Source organism: Gigantopelta aegis, chromosome 15 (genome assembly GCF_016097555.1).
Source record: "Gigantopelta aegis isolate Gae_Host chromosome 15, Gae_host_genome, whole genome shotgun sequence".
Taxonomy (NCBI): Eukaryota; Metazoa; Mollusca; class Gastropoda; order Neomphalida; family Peltospiridae; genus Gigantopelta; species Gigantopelta aegis.
Genome location: NC_054713.1, coordinates 26,704,283 through 26,723,946, shown reverse-complemented (window position 1 = coordinate 26,723,946; position 19,664 = coordinate 26,704,283). Strand labels below are relative to the sequence as shown.

General features: G+C 38.8%; 1 protein-coding gene across 1 annotated transcript; it reads left to right on the top strand.

Annotated features, from left to right (window-relative positions):
• Positions 1-1,604: 1,604 nt before the first annotated feature.
• LOC121390680 (tumor necrosis factor receptor superfamily member 4-like) lies at positions 1,605-13,589 on the top strand. Its single transcript, XM_041522555.1, has 5 exons — positions 1,605-1,681; positions 5,219-5,513; positions 7,669-7,812; positions 8,425-8,507; positions 12,443-13,589. Exons 1-4 carry the CDS (start codon positions 1,607-1,609, stop codon positions 8,505-8,507), a joined length of 597 nt encoding a protein of 198 aa, XP_041378489.1. The 5' UTR covers positions 1,605-1,606; the 3' UTR covers positions 12,443-13,589.
• Positions 13,590-19,664: the final 6,075 nt, after the last annotated feature.

Sequence of the window (19,664 nt, the reverse complement as noted above, 5' to 3'; positions counted from 1 at the left end):
CAAGTATAGCTACACTCTGTGAACGTCAAAAGGCCAAAATAGTATGTAAGCAGTCCATGTTTAATGTAAACAATGGTATGTATCCTAATTTTAATAAGTAGGAAACTAAGGTTGAACGTGTCCACTATAGACAAAGGAACTCAAACGACAGGTTTATATATATTATCTATTCCATTTGCTATAACTGTGAAGAAAGGTTGTTGTTGTTTTTAAATGTCATTTATATCTGCAACAAAATTGATGTTTGGAATACTTTGAAAGCAAAAATTCGAAACTCAACGATTTTTATCTTTATAATAAAAAGCTAATATTAACAGTGCCTTCGATAAAAGGAAAAAGAATTGCGGAAACCGAAAGGAGGTTTTTCTATCAAGCGACCGACGGCGAATTCGTATGTCCTTATGCGACAGTAATGATGAGGGGTGGGTGGGACGTGGAGGTACCGTACGCACGGGGTTTCTAAAAGACTACAATGTAGGCTTCCTTAACGCCGTTCACAGTTCTCAAAGTCATGGTTCTGTCCATGTCAAGTGCGTGATTTCAGAGGCGGACCCATGGGGTGGGGCATGGGAATCGTCCCTTTTTTTTAGCTTTAAATCCTCCCTGCACAATTTCCTGCACACGCGCCTGCTTTTAAAACCAAAGTTTCCTTGGGTTACCCATCTCCACGAGTTAGTTCATGCGCCCCTTTTCTCTTAGTCAAACCCCCAAAATGCCCCGTATCCGCCCTTGGATTTTATGATTAGTCTTTCTCTGCTATTTTTTTTCACAGTCTATTAATGCTGCTGACACCATGCCTTGTATTAATAACAATCGTATGTGGATTACATCATAAGCGTACGGGGCAGGGCAGCAGGGTGCAACTCACACACACACACACACACACACACACACACACACACACACCCTTCAATCATGGAGAAAATTCTCAAATTCGGGCAAAAAAAAGATAGAAAAATTCGAGCAAAATGAGCTGGCCTGAAGACTTTTCACCATGTATTTTCATCATTCTACTCACAATATTAGATTCGTTTGCAAGTCTATGTAGCTATGTGACAGTAATGCTAATATGAATAAATGTTGTAATCCAGATCCAGGCACTTCTGTTTAATTCGGGCAAAAATCAGCCTTCCCCCTTCCCACTCCCCTACAAAAATAGCCCGCACGCCTATTGATTACATAACTGATGTATAGTACATATGTCATCAAATGGCTTTTGAATCATATTTTTCTCCTTTTGTTTTCCCGTAAAGCGAGTGGTCTATTTTGTATATGGCACGACATATTAGCCTGTTAGTGTGTTTATAAATAGGTTAATAGGCCTACATCTATAATTAGTCTGGAAAAGCCAGTGTTAAAAATATATCATGCTTATAAGTAGGCACAATACATTTATAATCAATTAAATATCGAAAATAATTTCAAAAGACAGTAGAAAGAAAAGTAAACTAAGAATTTATAGTGTCTCTCTGTGAGTTTGCGTGCGTGCGTGCTTTTATGTATTATATCAACGTGTTATAACTGCATTTAAATAATAATAATAATAATAATAATAATAATAATAATAATAATTTATTTTGGTTGTTTTTTCCCCCAGGAAGAAATCATGGGTTATGCAGTTATATTTATCTTCGTTTACACGCTGTGTCAGTGTCACGTTGTCACCAGTGCTGAACATAAGGTATGATATATGTACGTGTGCACGTCAGGCAACAGCTGAATGAACGTTTGCGTCCGTCCGTCCGTCCGTCCTGCTGTACGGTCGTCCAGAAATCTGACGCATTCTCTGGAGTGCTCGCCTGACGTGCTTGGGTCGTAGGATTGACTTCCCTCGGTGGACCCATTCTCCCGTCCCAACCAGTGTACGGGCGTAGGAAGCTGCCGAAAAGTGTGTGTGTGGAGGGGGGGGGGGGGGGGGTAGGCACACACAAATACACACACACATGCACACACACACATACATATATATATATATATATATATATATATATATATATATATATACATACACACACACACGCACACATTCACACACACACACACACACACACACACACACAAATACACACACACACACACACATATATATATATATATATATATATGCATGTATAAATATAAATATATATACAAAATGTATATATAAACCATCGCTGCTACAAAGTGGAGTGGGGCACATGACCCCGTATCCCCCCCCCCCCCCCGCTTCCGACGCCAGTGTCGTGGTATGTGCTGTCCTGCCTGTGGAGAAGTGCACATATAAGTTTCAATCCCGTCCTGCTTATGGAATAATGTAGGAGGCTTTGTCTAAGACTTTACGTCAGAATTATCCAATGTTTGCAATCCAATAGCCGATGATTAGTAGTCAGTGTGCTCCAGTGATAAACAAAAACAATCCTTTAATATACATGTTCTAGTATAATTTATATGTTTCATACAATCGTTTTATCACAAGGTATGACTTTAAACTAACCCCACCCCTCGAGTCATACAAATATAACATCTGTCTCTGTCTCTGTCTCTCTCTCTCTCTCTCTCTCTCTCTCTCTCTCTCTCTGTGTGTGTCTCTCTCTCTGTGTCTCTCTGTATCTCTATCTGTGTCTCTGTCTGTCTGTCTCTCTGTCTGTCTGTCTGTCTCTCTCTCTCTCTCTCTCTCTCTCTCTCTCTCTCTCTCTCTCTCTCTCTCTCTCTATATATATATATATATATATATATATATATATATATATATATCTGTCTGTCTCTCTGTCTCTCTCGCTCTTTCTCTCTCTCTCAATAATAATAATTAAAAAACCCATATATAACCACAAAGCAAATTAAAAGACATTTGAAACTGTTCTTTTCCTAACGCATGCTTATTTTTCAACGATGCGTTTTATACTCGTTTGGGCGGGACGTAGCTCAGTGGTAAAGTGCTCGCCTGATGTGCTGTCGATCTAGGATCGATCCCCGTCAGTGTGCTCTAGTGGTATTGTTAAATAAAACAAACTTTATACTAGTTAGAATAGAATAGAATAGATGTGTAACGACACCTCAGTACGAAAAATACATTGTACGCGTGCGGTTAGGATGCAACAATTGAAATCAATGGTTTCTACAAACATCGCTCAAGTTGTACGCGTCCGGTTAGGATACAACTTTAGTGTGTGTTCGCTATGAACGGAGAACGTCAAAAGTATACGCTCGATTAGTCGCCTGTGCGGCCATTGCTCGGCAAACCACAAACGACAGCCTGATGTCAATTTAAGTTAACAGGTGCCTTTGCGGATTGGAAATTGTAGGGTTCCGCCCATAAAAAATTGAAATGAGAATTCTTGCGCTGTACAAAGAACGTTCGGTTGAGGATACATACTATTCTTTCGTTAAAACCGGTTTTGATCTTGACAACGTATTATCGACAGTCGTACCTTCCTATTTCAGAATTGATATTTTATAAAGTGTTAGTAGAACTTTCAAAGTTTAGTTTGTATACTAGTAACACATTAATCAGGTATATATTTTTAAAATAAAATATACTAAAGTAGACAATGAACGTTTTACGTGGTAAAATCGACAAATTCAAATAAACATTCTTTCATTTGGAAAGGGTAAAGTTAGGGGGTGTTTAACGACATCAAAGTTAGAGCATATTGATTTAATAATCATCCGACGCCATACAACCGTAAATAAAATGTGTCGAGAGCGTCGTTAAATAAAACATATCCTATCCTTCCTTCCATCTGCTGTTGGATGTCTAACATTTGGTAATTTTGACATATAATCTTAGAGAGGAATCGGGTGCATTTGCAGGGGGAGGGAGGGGGGGGGGGGGGTATTGGAGGTTGAAACCCTTACTTGCCCAAGCTTAAAACAAAATTGAAATGTATTTTCTGGGGGAGCATGGCCCCATATAAACTTCGCTCAACACAGTCTATAACCCCAACCCCGCTGAAATCCCTGCTGTTCCAAGTGAAGTTTCAACATATCTTTTTATTTGTTCTTTGTGGTGATTTAACATCTGGTTTTGAACATGTCTCTTAATCACTGGTTAAGCTAACTAACGTTTGAACAACTGGCTTCTAGTTTTTAACGTTTTAACAGCTGTGTGGTACATATTTCCACTACACGGTTTAATTGTGTTCGTAAAGAATTAAAGAATTAACACAGTATAATAGCTGTGTATTTGTATTTTCAGTAACACGTACAGGCCCGTACGCAGGATTTTTAATGGGTGGGTGCGAATTGCTCATGATGGACCAATCAACATAAAAATAACCCCTCAAAACAACAACGATTACGTAACATTATTTAAATTTAATAGAGAAAAGTGGACCTTTAGTAATTTGGGGGGTGCGTACACACCCGTCGCACCCCCCCCCCCCTGCGTACGGGCCTGCACGTATAATATAGTTGTGTCTGTATATGTATTGTTAATAACAGTATAATGTCTGTCTCTATAAAACAGTATAATAGCTGTGTGTAAGTGTATTTCCAGTAATGTTCAGTGCAATAGTTGTCTATTTGTGTGTCCTGTTTGTATACGTATTTCCAGTAACGCAGTATAATAGTTGTATGTATTTTATACGTATTACCAGTAATTCATTTCAAAAGGTAGGTGTATATTTCCAGTAATGCAGTATTTAATTGTAGTCCTGTGTACATTTCCAGTAATGCAGTATTTAATTGTAGTCCTGTGTACATTTCCATTAAAATTAACACATTATTTAATTGTTTGTGTATTTTCAGTAATATAGTATGTAAATTGTATGTGTATTTCCAGTAATATGGTATGTAAATTGCATGTGTATTTCCAGTAATATAGTATATATATTGTATGTGTATTTCCAGTAATATAGTATGTAAATTGTATGTGTATTTCCAGTAATATGGTATGTAAATTGTATGTGCATTTCCAATAATATGGTATTTCCAGTAATATGGTATGTAAATTGTATGTGTATTTCCAGTAATATGGTATGTAAATTGTATGTGCATTTCCAATAATATGGTATTTCCAATAATATGGTATGTAAATTGTATGTGTATTTCCAGTAATATGGTATGTAAATTGTATGTGTATTTCCAGTAATATGGTATGTAAATTGTATGTGCATTTCCAATAATATGGTATTTCCAATAATATGGTATGTAAATTGTATGTGTATTTCCAGTAATATGGTATGTAACTTGTATGTGTATTTCCAGTAATATGGTATGTAAATTGTATGTGTATTTTCAGGCGGTTGAAAGCACCAAGGTGTACCCGACTTTTCTAAGTAATGGAACTATTTTGTTCTGTTACAAATGTGGACCGGGCTCGCACGTACTGGAGCACTGCAAGCAGCATTTGACGAACTCAAAATGTTTGGATTGTGCGGAAGGATATTTTCAGCCATCTTTCACTATGGACAGACGCTGTCAGAAATGTCGTCGCCCGTGTGATGGTGACAGCCAACGGACGACGCGAAGATGTAGCCAAACCGAAAATACCGTGTGTGCGTGCAAACCCGGCTATGGCCTGACACAAAGACAAGGTATAGGTGGATTAAACATATTCATTACTCACACTTCCTTTTAGTGTAGCAAGAAGGTGGGGGTACGGGGGAGGAACGGGCGCCATGTTCTCCACCTAATCACATCTTTTTCCCCGCCACCTTTGTATATCTCCCCATAAAAATGATCAAATGACAGTGTGGGTATCTCCAATATAAAATCCTCGCTACGTCAAGGCACAACCAAAGGAGACAAATCTAAAAGGCGAATTAATATAATATAATTACCGATCCCACCATTTGCAAGCATCTTCCAACGTCTATGACCATTATAGAGATAGTAGGGATAAATCAGCCTTAATGTATAGTGTTTTAACAAGTTACTTTTGGTGTTAACATTCCCAGTCTGGATCTCCACGCGGTAAGACGTGCTTGTTTCGCTTGTGCACACTGCACGTGTTTTCGTGTGCTCGACTTGGGGATCCTTCATTTCGTTGTTTTTGTCAGCGAAATGAAGTTTTCTACTGTAATGTATGCGGCCATTGGAACTGACTGAACACTGGAACGCTTCTCGTTTCGACAGCCTGCACCACCAGGTTGGATTCTTTTTTAGCGAGATTCCTTGCCTCCACGTCATTTCTCCGTCTGACTGTCGACTTTTCGTGACTCGTATGACGGCCATTCTGCAGAACGCCACGGTTGTTCGCGTTTAGTCTCTACATGTCTGACCCTGTCCTAGCAGCACTGGAAGATTGACCACCCCACTCTAAGAAGAAATAGGAAGCGGGGTCGGCCCCTACTACTCTTTTTCTAGACTTTACCTTGCTTTATAGTGATACCATCTCGTATCCTCCGGAGTCGGGCCCGTCCGCACCACTATACCAACCCATGACGACTGGACTATACCCTAGTCTGATACTCTCTCTCGTTCAGACGGATCCGGCTTCTGAAGATCTGTATTTCAGCACAGCACTACACCTTCAACGTCTATCGACTGTCAATCTAGGGGTTTTCTTGACGGGATGCAACCCATCTCGTCCCTTTAAGCTGTGCACCCAAACGGCCTTAACGAGGCCACTCGCGTGGACATATCGATCGGACTTTAAACTTTTAGATCTGCGTTCAAAATTTTGTTGAAATTACTTTTTTTTAATATTATTAAATATCCGATCCTCTCTTCTTTCTCATATTTTATTTTGGACTGTCCTAAAAATGCTCCAAATTATATAAATATTCGGCCGAGCTGTCAATTCTTTTTATTTTTGGCTTGTAATTTTTTATTTTTTTTATTTATTCTATTAACTTTTTTACTAATTGCTTTTTTCAAAATTCTGCCCATTTTCAACTCTAAACCCCCCCCCCCCCCCCCCCCCCCCCCCCCCTCCCAGTCAGGCCACCGATCTCATATATGGGCACGTTAAACTAGTTATCATCATCATCATCATTTGGTGTTAAGCTCTATCCTAACCGGACGCGAGCGATTATTTTAGAAATCATTGATTGCCATTGCCGCATCCTAACTGCACTCGCGCTAACGTGTGCGGTTAGGATACGGCAATTGAAATCAATGATTTCTAAAATAATCGCTCGCATCGCTCGTGTCCGGTTATGATAGAGCTTTAGGATACAGCTTTAGTGTTAACAATCCAATATTCGCCTGCCGTTGTTTCATGCTCTATCGTCCCATATCTGAAAATAATCCTGTAATATGTTCAGTACCTATTAGCCATAACTTATGTACAGTGCTAACGTGTAGACAATTCAAACGCATATTATGCATTTCATTTCTAAATTGCCATAGTTTAGTGATAACATATGTCATGCCATTAAACAAATATGTCTTACCTGTGAACTCTAGGAGCGAGATGTAGCCCAGTGGAAAAGCACTCGCCTGATGCTCGGTCGGTCTGGGATCAATCTCCGTTAGTGGGCCCATTGGGCTATTTCTCGTTCCAGTCAGTGCACCACGACTGGTATATCAAAGGCTGTGGTATATGCTATCCTGTCTGTGGAATCATGCATATAAAAGATCCCTTAATACTAATGGAAAAAAAAGTTTCTCTCAATTATCTGTCATAATTACCAAATGTTTGACATCTAATAGCAGATGATTAATACATCAATGTGTTCTAGTGGTGTCGTTAAACAAAACAAATTTTAACTATTTTACCTGTGAACTGTATTGCTTGCACCGTAGGAAGTGAAGAAATTGAGTGTGTCGCGTGTCGGAGCGGAACCTTCTCCAAGAACCAGTGGTGCACCCCTTGTACTGTTTGCAGCCAGATGAGAAGAGCGGAGTTGTCTCCCTGTAGTGCTACTCACGACACAGAGTGTGAGAAAGGTACACACACAAACACACACACACACACACACAAACATACACACACACAAAGAGAGGGAGAGACACACACACACACACACACAATCACACACCACACACACAAGCACACACACAAACACACCACACAGACACACCACACACACACGCACGCACACCTCAGATACACCAAACATACATACACACGCACACACAGACACCACATACACATCACAGACACCCAGACACCACACACACCAGAGGCGGGATTTAGCTCAGTCGGTTGAGTTCTCGCTCGAGGTGCTTGCGTCGCAGGATCGAACCACCTCGGTGGATCCATTCAGCTGACTGGGGTTTTTCTCGTTCCTACCAGTGCACCACAACTGGACAAAGGTCGTGATATGTGCCACCCTGTCTATGTGTGTGTGGTATGTGTGTGTCTGTGGTGTTTGTGTGTGGTGTGTGTGTGTGTGTCTGTGTGTGTGTTCATTGTGTGGTGTGTGTTTGTGTGTGTGTGTGTGTGTGTGTGTGTGTGTGTGTGTGTGTGATGTGTGTGTCTGTGTGTGTGTGTGGTGTGTGTGCCCTCGAAAACCTAGGTTATATTGTCTACACGTGTTGTATTCCGGGTGTTTTCAGGGTACATCAGTCCAGCCCCAGTGCAATGTTCATCGGCGACGATCGTCGTTCTTGGTTTGCTTGTGTGGTTTTTCAACGTTTAGGTAAGTACGTACTACACTGGCAATGCTCAATAAGTATTCGTTTAAGTTATAAACGTGGTCTCATTTAAATTGACTGATCGTTACATGAAAGCTTCAGGGGCGGATGCTAGATTGGTGTAGGAAGCAGATGCAGTTATAAAATGAGGGCAATTACTGTAGTACAATGTACTTAAACACGCATTACTATGTTAATGGTGCAGTGGCTAGGCTTATCAGCTATAACGTTTGTTTTGTTAAAGATCACATTGATTTATTAATCATCGACTATAGGATGTCAAACATTTGGCAATTTTGACATATAGTCTTAAGGACACCGCAGACCTTTGAAACTTTGTTGCATGCAGTTGAAATTGCATGATTGCAAGCAACTTTTTTCTCGTTGCACTGATTTGCACACACATGCGACAACCAGCTATTTTAATCTAACAGTAATTACGTGACAGTCAAAATGGCAGCTTTTTCTCGTATTTGTTTTGACTGAGGTCATCGAGACACGTTCTGGCGTAAATGACTGAATGTACTTGTTTAGAAAACTTATATAAACATACCTGGTATTGCACAAGCACAGATTCCATCTCTGTAAGACACATCTCCCTTTTAGCCCTGTTGCTATATTCAGGGATGCTGTGTCAAAAAGACATGGCATTGTCAGCCACATCACCACTAATTCATCCTCCTTTTCTGTAGACCACATGCTGCTTGAGGCTGCCATTTTGTGTCATGTGATCACTATCTATCCGTTCATTGGCAGTTTAAATTATTGCGTCAACGTTTTGTTGCATTGAATAGAAGGGGCACACGTTTGCGACGGCGAGAATTACATGCAATTACATGCAATAAAATCAAACGTGTTTGGTCGGAGCAATTTCAGTTGCATGCAACAAAAATTGCACGTTTGTCGCAAAAGTCTGCAGTGGCCTTTAGAGAGAAAACCTGCTACATTTTCCCATTAGTAGCAAGGAATGTTTTATATGCGCCATCCCACAGAGAGCACCTACCACGGTCTTTGATGTACTGACCGGAACGAAATATAGCCCAATGGGCCCATCGACGGAGATCGATCCCAGACCGACTGTGCACAAAGCGAACGCTTTACCACTGGGCTACGTCCCGCCCCGTGTTATTAGCTTTAAGACAGGTGACTGGCTATTAGTGATGTTTGACCACTGCACTAACTCATCATGGCGTATTAACCACTAACATATAGGCTAACCAGGACTTCTGGATTATGGTAGCCCCACTCCCATGGCAAGTGATTATTCAATGTTGGGCTAGTAAATAACTACTATTGCCATGCCCGATGGCTAGTGATTTTTTTTTTGGAGGTGTGAGTCAAATATTGCAGTGAAGTATTTTGTAAATATGAATATCCCCCCCCCCCCCCCCCCCCCCCCCCCCCCCGATGTTACGCTCTATGTCCCTCTCTAGGTGATACATCTGATTATTACTACTATTTAGTAAAATTGTATTAACTTAAAGTAGTAGGGCTAGTGAATTTTTAATCGTGGCTAGTACATTTTTAAAATCACCGATCCCATGGCTAGTGGATTTTTATAAAAAAATTATAGAAGCTCTGATATAACCATTAACCTTCACCCTTGTTAGATGTGGACGGAACACACGTAGAGCGTTCGCCCGAGGTGCGATGGGACGCACGGTCAGGACTCAGTTGTCCTCGGTGGACTTGGGGATTTCCAGTTTCTACCAGTGCCCCACGACTGGTACACCAAGAGCCGTGATATGTACTGTCCTGTGGAAAGAGCATATAAAAGTTAACTTGTTGCTTTTCAGAAAAAGTAGTCCGTGGTGTATTATTAACCAAGTGTTGAAATAACCATTTGTTAAGACATCATATAATAATAATAATACAGGCCCGTAGCCATGATTTTGAGAGGGGGAGGGGGGTGTTGTTTAGGCTTATGGTGGAACACAAAATGCCTCACACAAGGGCGCGAAGCGTTGACGAATATTGAAGAAAAAAACCGTCACCGACCCCCCATTGGCTATTGACCTGTAATAATAATAATAATAATAATAATAATAATAATAATCTTTATTTAAATAAGGTTACACAAATAGTAGTGCACTAATCTCCCTTGTGGCCTTCTGTCTATTAAGCATTAACAATTATTACTTTGCATATAATGAAATAAACAATGTAATAACAAAACAACATAATTATCCTTCATTAAATGCATCGAAACTATACGGTAAATACCCATGATGCATACATACCATCATCAGGCTCAAATAAATATACCTGAGATCAGCAACACATAATAATCTTGTATTTCCAAGACCCAACACTGAATTGTATAAACACTCCTTCAGATATTCCGGTGTTGAAACATAGAATACAATCCCAGCTTCTACTTAAAAAACTGTACCCTTACCTTCATATAAAATATTCATAACAACATGGAATACAATCCCAGATTCTATTAAAAAAAGTGTATCCTTACTTTCATTTAAAAGACAATATAAAAAATTCATAACAACACTGGCTCTTGGTAATGTTTAGTAAAATCTTTACCCAGGAGTATTAATTATGTATGCATAAACAAGTTCGCCTATTGCATAAATAGTCTCGCCTGATATTTTTTTAATTTGTATGCTCCCGAATAACGCTATAAAAGGCGAAGTGTAATTGGTCGATATTTAAATTGATATCTGCCCCGGAACCACCCACTGGCTTTGTCAGAGACTGGATCCGTGATAGGCGTGCCTGAACCTTTATTGGATATGGGCACGTAAATAGAGTTCCCTTCCCTTCCTAAATTGTTATATATAGACGAAATGTCACCTGGACATGGTAGTCCACGCAATGCTGCTAGATCTACTGATATATACCAGTAGAGCTAATTTTAATCAGATTGTGTCTATTTTATCCCGGAAAAAGAATGTAATTAACCAATCACAATACAGAACACACTCGCCATCAGTTTACAATTAAATATGGGTGGTTACCAGCACTTTGAAGATGAAAGTCAAAACGGCCTTTTTAGTACGTGTACAATATTAAGATCAAGAGGTTGCATGTATGTAGTCCGTTTGCCTCAAAACGGAACCGATGAATTGGCATATAACTCTATAATGAATAAAGTTAAAATTCATATAAAAACATCATTAAGTTTTAAACCCGTATCAACTGAAATATATTTATTTTTTTAAAGAAAAAAACCCATCAATGTAAACAAAGTTTCTTTACAAATTACCATCACATTTCTCTGTTAAATCTTCCATTAACAAGACAGGTGACGCTATCTACCTTGGTTGTTCAAGCATTTTGTCTTCACCCCTGTATAAAAATGAAATCTACTTTATACTTTGATGGTAATTTGTTAAACATTTTATGTACATAGAATGCTTGGTGTGGAGGAGGGTGGGGGGGTGGGGGGGGGGGGGTAAATGATATATGAGATGATTATGGATTTAAAACTTAATAATATATTTTTATATGATTGTTTCATTATTTAGTATATGGGGCGAGACGTAGCCCAGTAGTAAAGTGCTCGCTTGATGCGCGATTGGTTTGGAATCGATCCCCGTCGGTGAGACCATTGGCTTATTTCGTGTTCCAGCCAGTGCACCGCGACTGGTATATCAAATGCCGTGGTATGTGCTGTCCTGTCGGTGGAGTGATACATATAAAAGATCCCTTGCTATTAATGGAAAACTGTAGTGGGTTTCCTCTCTAAGACTACTTCAAAATTACCAAATGTTTGACATCCAATAGCCGATGATTAATAAATCAATGTGCTCTAGTGCTTTTAAACAAACCAACCTTTAAGAACCTTTTTTTATTTAGTATATAGGTATATAAGTATATGCCAGTGCATCGGGTTCCTTTTGAAGCAAACGGACGTTATGTAATAACTAGTTTTGGGGTTGTTGTCGTTGTTTTTTTAAATTTATAGACGCCCCTCTCTTTTCAGCTGACTGGTTATATGGAGACCACTGCTGTCTTGACTGTTACACAGCCTGTTCAGTGACTGCCTTACTAACAGAACTAACTACCACTGGAGCACTACTACCAAATACTTTGGATAACTTAACTTTGTCTGTTGAAACAGGAACATACAACAGGCCTCCGATTCCTTTAACAGATCGTGTTTGTTTATTTTGTACAGATTGTGTTGGAGATGAATTGCACTTTTTATTGTGTTGCCCAGTATATGAAGATATTAGATGTGTTTTAACTGTACATATGCATTCTTCACATGAAAATTATGACACTTTCTGGACATGAAAAACTAGTTTTAATATGAATGATGACGCGCAATCTTCAGTTGCTCGTACCTTATTTAATATGTTCCAAAGGCGCAAAATCCTTCTTAATTAAATGCATATTTATTTATTTATTTTACTTTTAAATAATAATTAGTATAAAAGCGTATTTGTAATCTTTTTGTTCATCTTTTTATTTTTTTTATGTTTTACATGTTTTAAATCGTATAACATTTTGAAGTTCCTTTTTTTAATTTTAAATGTATATCTTTTCCATTATAGTAGATGTAGTTACAATACTATAAGTAATGGATTACTAGCAGCATTAATATGACATATACATGTACATATACATATATATATATATACAGTCAAACTTCGATCACTCCACCTTCGATCTCTCGATCTGAAGCGACGGTCCCGGCCGAGTTGCTATACAAACTAGTAATAACGACCTTCGAAAACTCGATAACCTCGATCTCTTGATCTAATTCTTTGGTCCCGCCATAAAGATTTAATACAGTATGCACCTCTAAAACTCGACGCGTGTGGATTGATCAAACTGTCGTTGCTGGTAGTATTTTAAAGACGAATGTATTGTCAATCATGTCAATCAAGCGAAGCGCGCCTGTCTCGGATAGTCTCGGCAGTCTCGGATTAAGGTGATAATTACAGAATAATAGATCGCCGACTAAGCGGAATGAAATGATCCCGTGTTTGGTAGTCAGTGGAGAGCACCGGCCTCGATGGAGCAGTGGTTAAGCCATCGGACTACAGGCTGGTAGGTACAGGGTTCGCAGCCCGGTACCGGCTCCAACCCAGAGCGAGTTCTTAAGAGCTCAATGGGTAGGTGCAAGGCCATTACACCCTCTTCTCTCTCACTAACTACTAACTAACAACTAACCCACTGTCCTGGACAGACAGCCCAGATAGCTGATGTGTGTGCCCAGGACAGCGTGCTTGAACCTTAATTGGATATAAGCACGAAAATAAGTTGAAATGAAATGAAATGAAAGTGGAGAGCCTCGCTACGTAATATATAATTTCAGACACAGTCTGGTTAACTTCAAAGAGCATTTGTAATAATTGTTAGCGCTGTTTGTTTTTACTCTCGAAGGCGTGAATCATGTCAAACTTTAGCTTTTCTATTTATGTATCAGTTAATGTCAATCAAATACCAGTCATTTAGTTATGTTAAAAATTGATACACCATAGATCGAGCAATCTGGGAAAGGACCCGATAACGTGGGGTTTGCCAGATCGGTTTAAAAACGTTCTGCTTTCTTGTCATCCAAGCAATCTTGCGTAGGGCCCAGAAATTGGGGTGGGTGGCCAGATTGGAGAAAGAAAGTAGAGGTGCGAAGCGTAAATAATTGTGTGTAAAACAAATGTACTTGGTGTTATTCGGCATTCAATGTTTTATTTAGTTAGTTACGTTCCGCCATGTTGACACCTGTAAAATACGTCAACGTTACTTACCAATTATTGACCGTCATTGAGGGTAATATCATGTTTTATGGACCGAAGAAATTGATATCAATTTCTTCGGTCCATAAAACATGATATTGCCCGAAATGTGGTCAATAATTCTTTTATTACATAATGTCATCCATAAGACTCGTACATTCCATGGGCGGATCCAGGGGGGGGGGGGGGGGGGGGGGGGGGGAGACCAGGGGGACGCGTCCCCCAAAAAATTGTTCAAGTGCCCTCAAAATGTCCAAGTGCCCTTTTTGTTTGTAGAATTTTTTTTTTTAAGTAAACAATAATTATATTGTAGATAAATGAAATCAAGATTTTCGTGTACATGCGCAAGCTTGCAGATATGTGTCTGTGTTATTGAGTCTCAATGGGGCCCCATTGAGGTTCTAACGCGAGTGACGCCAATTTACTTCATTATTGCTAGTATATTATGACGTAGAACTGTAGGAATTCATATTAATTGTAAATATCAAAACTTGTAGTAAGGTGCCCTTTTGACGAGTCAATGTGCCCTTCTTTTTTGGTCCCCCCTAAAAATATTTCCTGGATCCGCCCATGTCATTCCTGCTTTGTTTATCAGAATCGAAATACGTTAACGCTTATAATTTCCCGCAATGCGTTAAAACTGATGGGATTTAGTGACGTCACGTAATCCTATGATTTTGTATGACACGCAGAGGAATGCGGAAATAAACAGTTGAAACATTACAAGACAAAAAATCTAATTCGAGACATTATAACCAGCAAAAGTGCCAAAATCATATTAATAGCAAAATAAAACACAAAATGTGATAAATCTGAACATACATTTATACCGAACAGTTATCGATTACCTTCAAATGCATTTTTTATTTGTAACACAAAATCCTGAGATTTGTAACATAAAATCCTGCATTTTGTTGTATCATATACGTTTCTAAATCTGCGAGATATTCCATACACAAGTTGACGATTACTGACCTTGTTTTTGTCGTATTTGCGGAATTAAACTCGGTATGACTAAGTATGTTATCTTTTTGCTGAAGGACAGCAAAGCGTTTTGTTACAAGTTTGTGCTTGTTTACATTAGGATTAGCAGTTGACGTTGCATTACGTTACCTACTCATTTATTGGATAGAATTTTGTCTCATCTTTATTTTCATTGGTCAGGGCAATATCACTTTTGAAGGAAGGAAGGAAGGAAACTGTGTTTTACGTGCCCCTATCCACAGAGGTTCAGGCACTCACTTTTGATGGATCGGTGAGACCGTCTCAGGGCAATATCACTATTTACGGACGGTCATGTGACTGGTTTTTGACCAATAAGAATACAGATATATTTTTATTATGTAATAATTTCTGTTATTTATATATGTATGTAAATGCCTTCTTTTTTCGTTTTTCTCTTCTGTCAATAAATACATGTAGCCTATATCCCCAAGCATATATTTCAAATTCATATGAGTTATCGTTTTTGTTTTATTTACTTACTTTTACAATATACGCAGGCGTCGAAGATGCCAACAGCTGGGATGGGGTGGGGTGATATGGAGTGGTGGGGTGAGGTGACTGATATATTAATTCGCCTTTCAACTGGGGATGAATAGTTTTCATAGTTCAGAGGTAGGCAGCGAAGCGCACGCTTCTTACAATATTAAGCAAAATCAACCAGCTGCAGTGCTGCAACCAGCTGCAATGCAGTTTCAAATTTGAACTCTTATATATTAATTTCGAAAACTCGAACTCCTTGAAACTCGAACTATTTCCTCGTCCCCTTCAAGATCGAGTTATCGAAGTTTGACTATATATATATATAGTTATTTTGTTTTCTCTATAGTTTTATATCGTAACATTAGTTTTAGTTTCATGTAATACAGTGTGTTAGGTGTCCAATAAGTCTATTTAGGCTACTTGGCAATATTTTTTATGTTTCCTTTGTATAATTTTATATATATTGTCATTTGACACTTTAATAAACAATTAAATCATCTTAACAATCAGCGGGGTCTAGATATCCCAAGCTTTCTGGTCTCTTGGCAAGTTGCAGGAATCATGGCACGGTGATCAATGTTTACAAGCGTCAAGCAATAACGTTGTCCTATCATCAAGAGAACGACTAATGTTTTTTAAAACTATAGATTAATAGTCTCTGCTGTGGGCAGTTATGTCATCAAATGTAGAACGTCTCACGACGACTTACCCATTGAAAATGGAAGGAAGGAAGGAAATGTTTTATTTAACGACGCACTCAACACATTTTATTTACGGTTATATGGCGTCAGACATATGGTTAAGGACCACACAGATGTAGAGAGGGGAAACCCGCTGCCGCCACTTCATGGGCTACTCTGTTCGATTAACAAGGGATCTTTTATATGCACCATCCCACAGACAGGATAGTACATACCACGGCCTTTGTTACACCAGTTGTGGAGCACTGGCTGGAACGAGAAATAGCCCAATGGGCCCACCGACGGGGATCGATCCTAAACCCACCGCGCATCAAGCGAGCGCTTTACCACTGAGCTACGTCCCCCACCCCCTTTTCATACTTCACGATGCTGGGTCCACATAACCAACTAAGTACTATACTTGTAAATTAAATAGACAAACAGAAATACACACACACACACACACACACACACACACACTATACTTGTAAATTAAATAGACAAACAGAAATACACACACACACACTCACACACTATACTTGTATATTAAATAGACAAAACAGAAATACACACACACAGAGAGAGAGAGAGAGAGAGAGAGAGAGAGAGAGAGAGAGAGAGAGAGAGAGAGAGAGAGCTAGCAAACAACTACTTCACGTAGTCACGTGGTAAAGCGTTCGCCTGATGCGCGTTCGGTCTAGGATCGATCCCTATCGGTGGACCCATTGGGCTATTTCTCGTTCCAGCCTGTGCACCACGACTGGTTTATCAAAAGCCGTGGTATGCTTTATCCTGTCTGTGCATATAAAAGATCCCTTGCTACTAATGGAAAAATGTACATGGCTTTAAAGGAGGGGACAATTAAGGCATTTGGCCTGGTATGCATATTCAACGATATATAATGCACTTTATTGCTTAATATCAGCAAGTATAATCGTATAGTTAATTAATAAAACGGTTAAATGTGACGGCTAGTATATATAACGGGCGCAGCCATTTTGTACCATCCCAGTGAATACGCCCTCTGGCGAGCTGGTGGTTATGTAATACCTAACGTGTCACGTCAGAAATTAGTCTTCAAAGTGAAGAAAGAAAACATACCTGGTTTTTGCAGATGCATCGCAATGTTCTGTAATTATATCCATCCTAGTAAGCCAGTACCAGTTATATATTATTTTTCAATACAAAATAAACCACCATTGTCAAAGTGTTGAAATAACTGTATTATGTTTTGTACATAAATTAACCCACGTACTGAAACAATTATCGGAGTGTTTTCTTGGTTAATTGGTCTTTTTCTTTCCGTGGCCTTTCTGTGGTTCCTGATTGGCAGGTGTATATTCAGACGGTCCCCAGACACTGTGTCTAAACACACTAAAAAGACGTGCCTCTTTTATGAAGATCACAGAGTATTGTGTGATAACAGCACGGATACACTTCAAATCGTAATGGACATTACCAACCGCCCTGCTTTATTACTGTAAGTAATTCTGTAAAATCCATGATTAAGTAGACTTTCCCATCTAAAATAACAAAACTGACCAATTACGTCGTCCCAAAGAAAAGAAAAATATCACTTGGGTATCGTGAGTGGTCGTTTTTGCTCGAACGTACCCTACCAATAGGCCTAATAATATGCATTTTTTCTTTGGATTTAAAAAAGAAAAAAATACTATAACTCCATTTCGTTCTATTGATGTAACCTGAAATATATTTAGTTAAATAGTTTATTATATTATCAAGTCATTTATGTTGTTTTACAAGTCAGGTTGATGAAAGCGAAGCGCCTTGTTGTAAATTAGAGCGTTTGTTTACACTGTGCATAGAGAAGATGGACGGAGCTGACGTCACTTCGCCACAAGCTATACCACCGGACGTCACAAAAACGAAACAAAATGGCTGCCCCCAGTTAGCAGGAATAATCATGGTTTTTTTATTAACTCTAAAATTACGCGTTTTTCATTTGTTAAAGTGTCAGTATGTGTTGGTGGTCCGGGTATGCATCTTTCCAACACATAAGGCTCTTGTTTGAGTTGACTCTACCTTTAAACAACCGTCTTTGGAAGGTGTTCGGTATGGTCAAGGGGACGGGGCGCAATGCAACTGATAATGGTTTGTGAATAACATATATAGTCGTCTTAGCAACTGTATGGCTATGGTCGGACTGCTGGTGCTCCCTTACACCTGCCAGTGCAGGCGGTCCCTCTCCAACCCACCCCTTTCCTGTCTTGGACGGAGGAGCCTAAATATGGCTTTATTTTATTGTGACATGTAAAATGTGGGACACTCATAATCAAAAAAGAGGGCCGAAATGGATTAGAATTCAATAATTTATATATGTGGTGTTTACATTTTTATTAATAATTAATAGTAAAAATAATATTTTGTGTATTTTTTGCGTGCGAGTACTGAATATATTATGTTGCTGCGTTTTATTCCTTATCTACGTTGATTTACAAGTTTAACCTTTAGACTAAGACAATAAATGATATGCTTACTTAGCTTGGTATGTTCTCTTTACACATTCCCGTGGATTAGCGAGACTTGATCATCAAACTTACTTAGCTTGGTATGTTCTCTTTACACATTCCCGTGAATTAGCGAGACTTGATCATCAAACTTACTTAGCTTGGTATGTTCTCTTTACACATTCTCGTGGATTAGCGAGACTTGATCATCAAACTTACTTAGCTTGGTATGTTCTCTTTACACATTCTCGTGGATTAGCGAGACTTGATCATCAAACTTACTTAGCTTGGTATGTTCTCTTTACAAGACAAGACTTTATTTACACTCGGGCCGTTACACAACGGCATAGGAGGAATATATACATAAACATTTTGTTATATACACGTAACACGTGACAAGATGGTTGACAGTAAATACATTAATTACAATACATTCACAAACACATATACAAACATATACAATCACGCACATCAATATATTATGTAATAATACAGATATTTAATACAGATATACGGGTATCCAAGTACTTATAAACGAATAGATTGTCAAACTTGTATATGGTGCAGTGGATAATGATAGTATTTTGTTAAATATGTTTGGTTTTGATGGTGTTTGTAGTCAAGGGCGTTTGAATTCATTAGTTATTATAATTATGAAATATGATAATTTCTTTAGGGTACTAATTCGTTTATTCTCCATTAGTTCTCTAAATTTATAAGTACTTGGTCTCGTATAATAATATGGGTGTAGCAACTGGACTCTTGAATTATGGAAAAAATGGCAACTAAAAAGATAATGGAACTCGTCGCCAATGTCCATTACATTACAT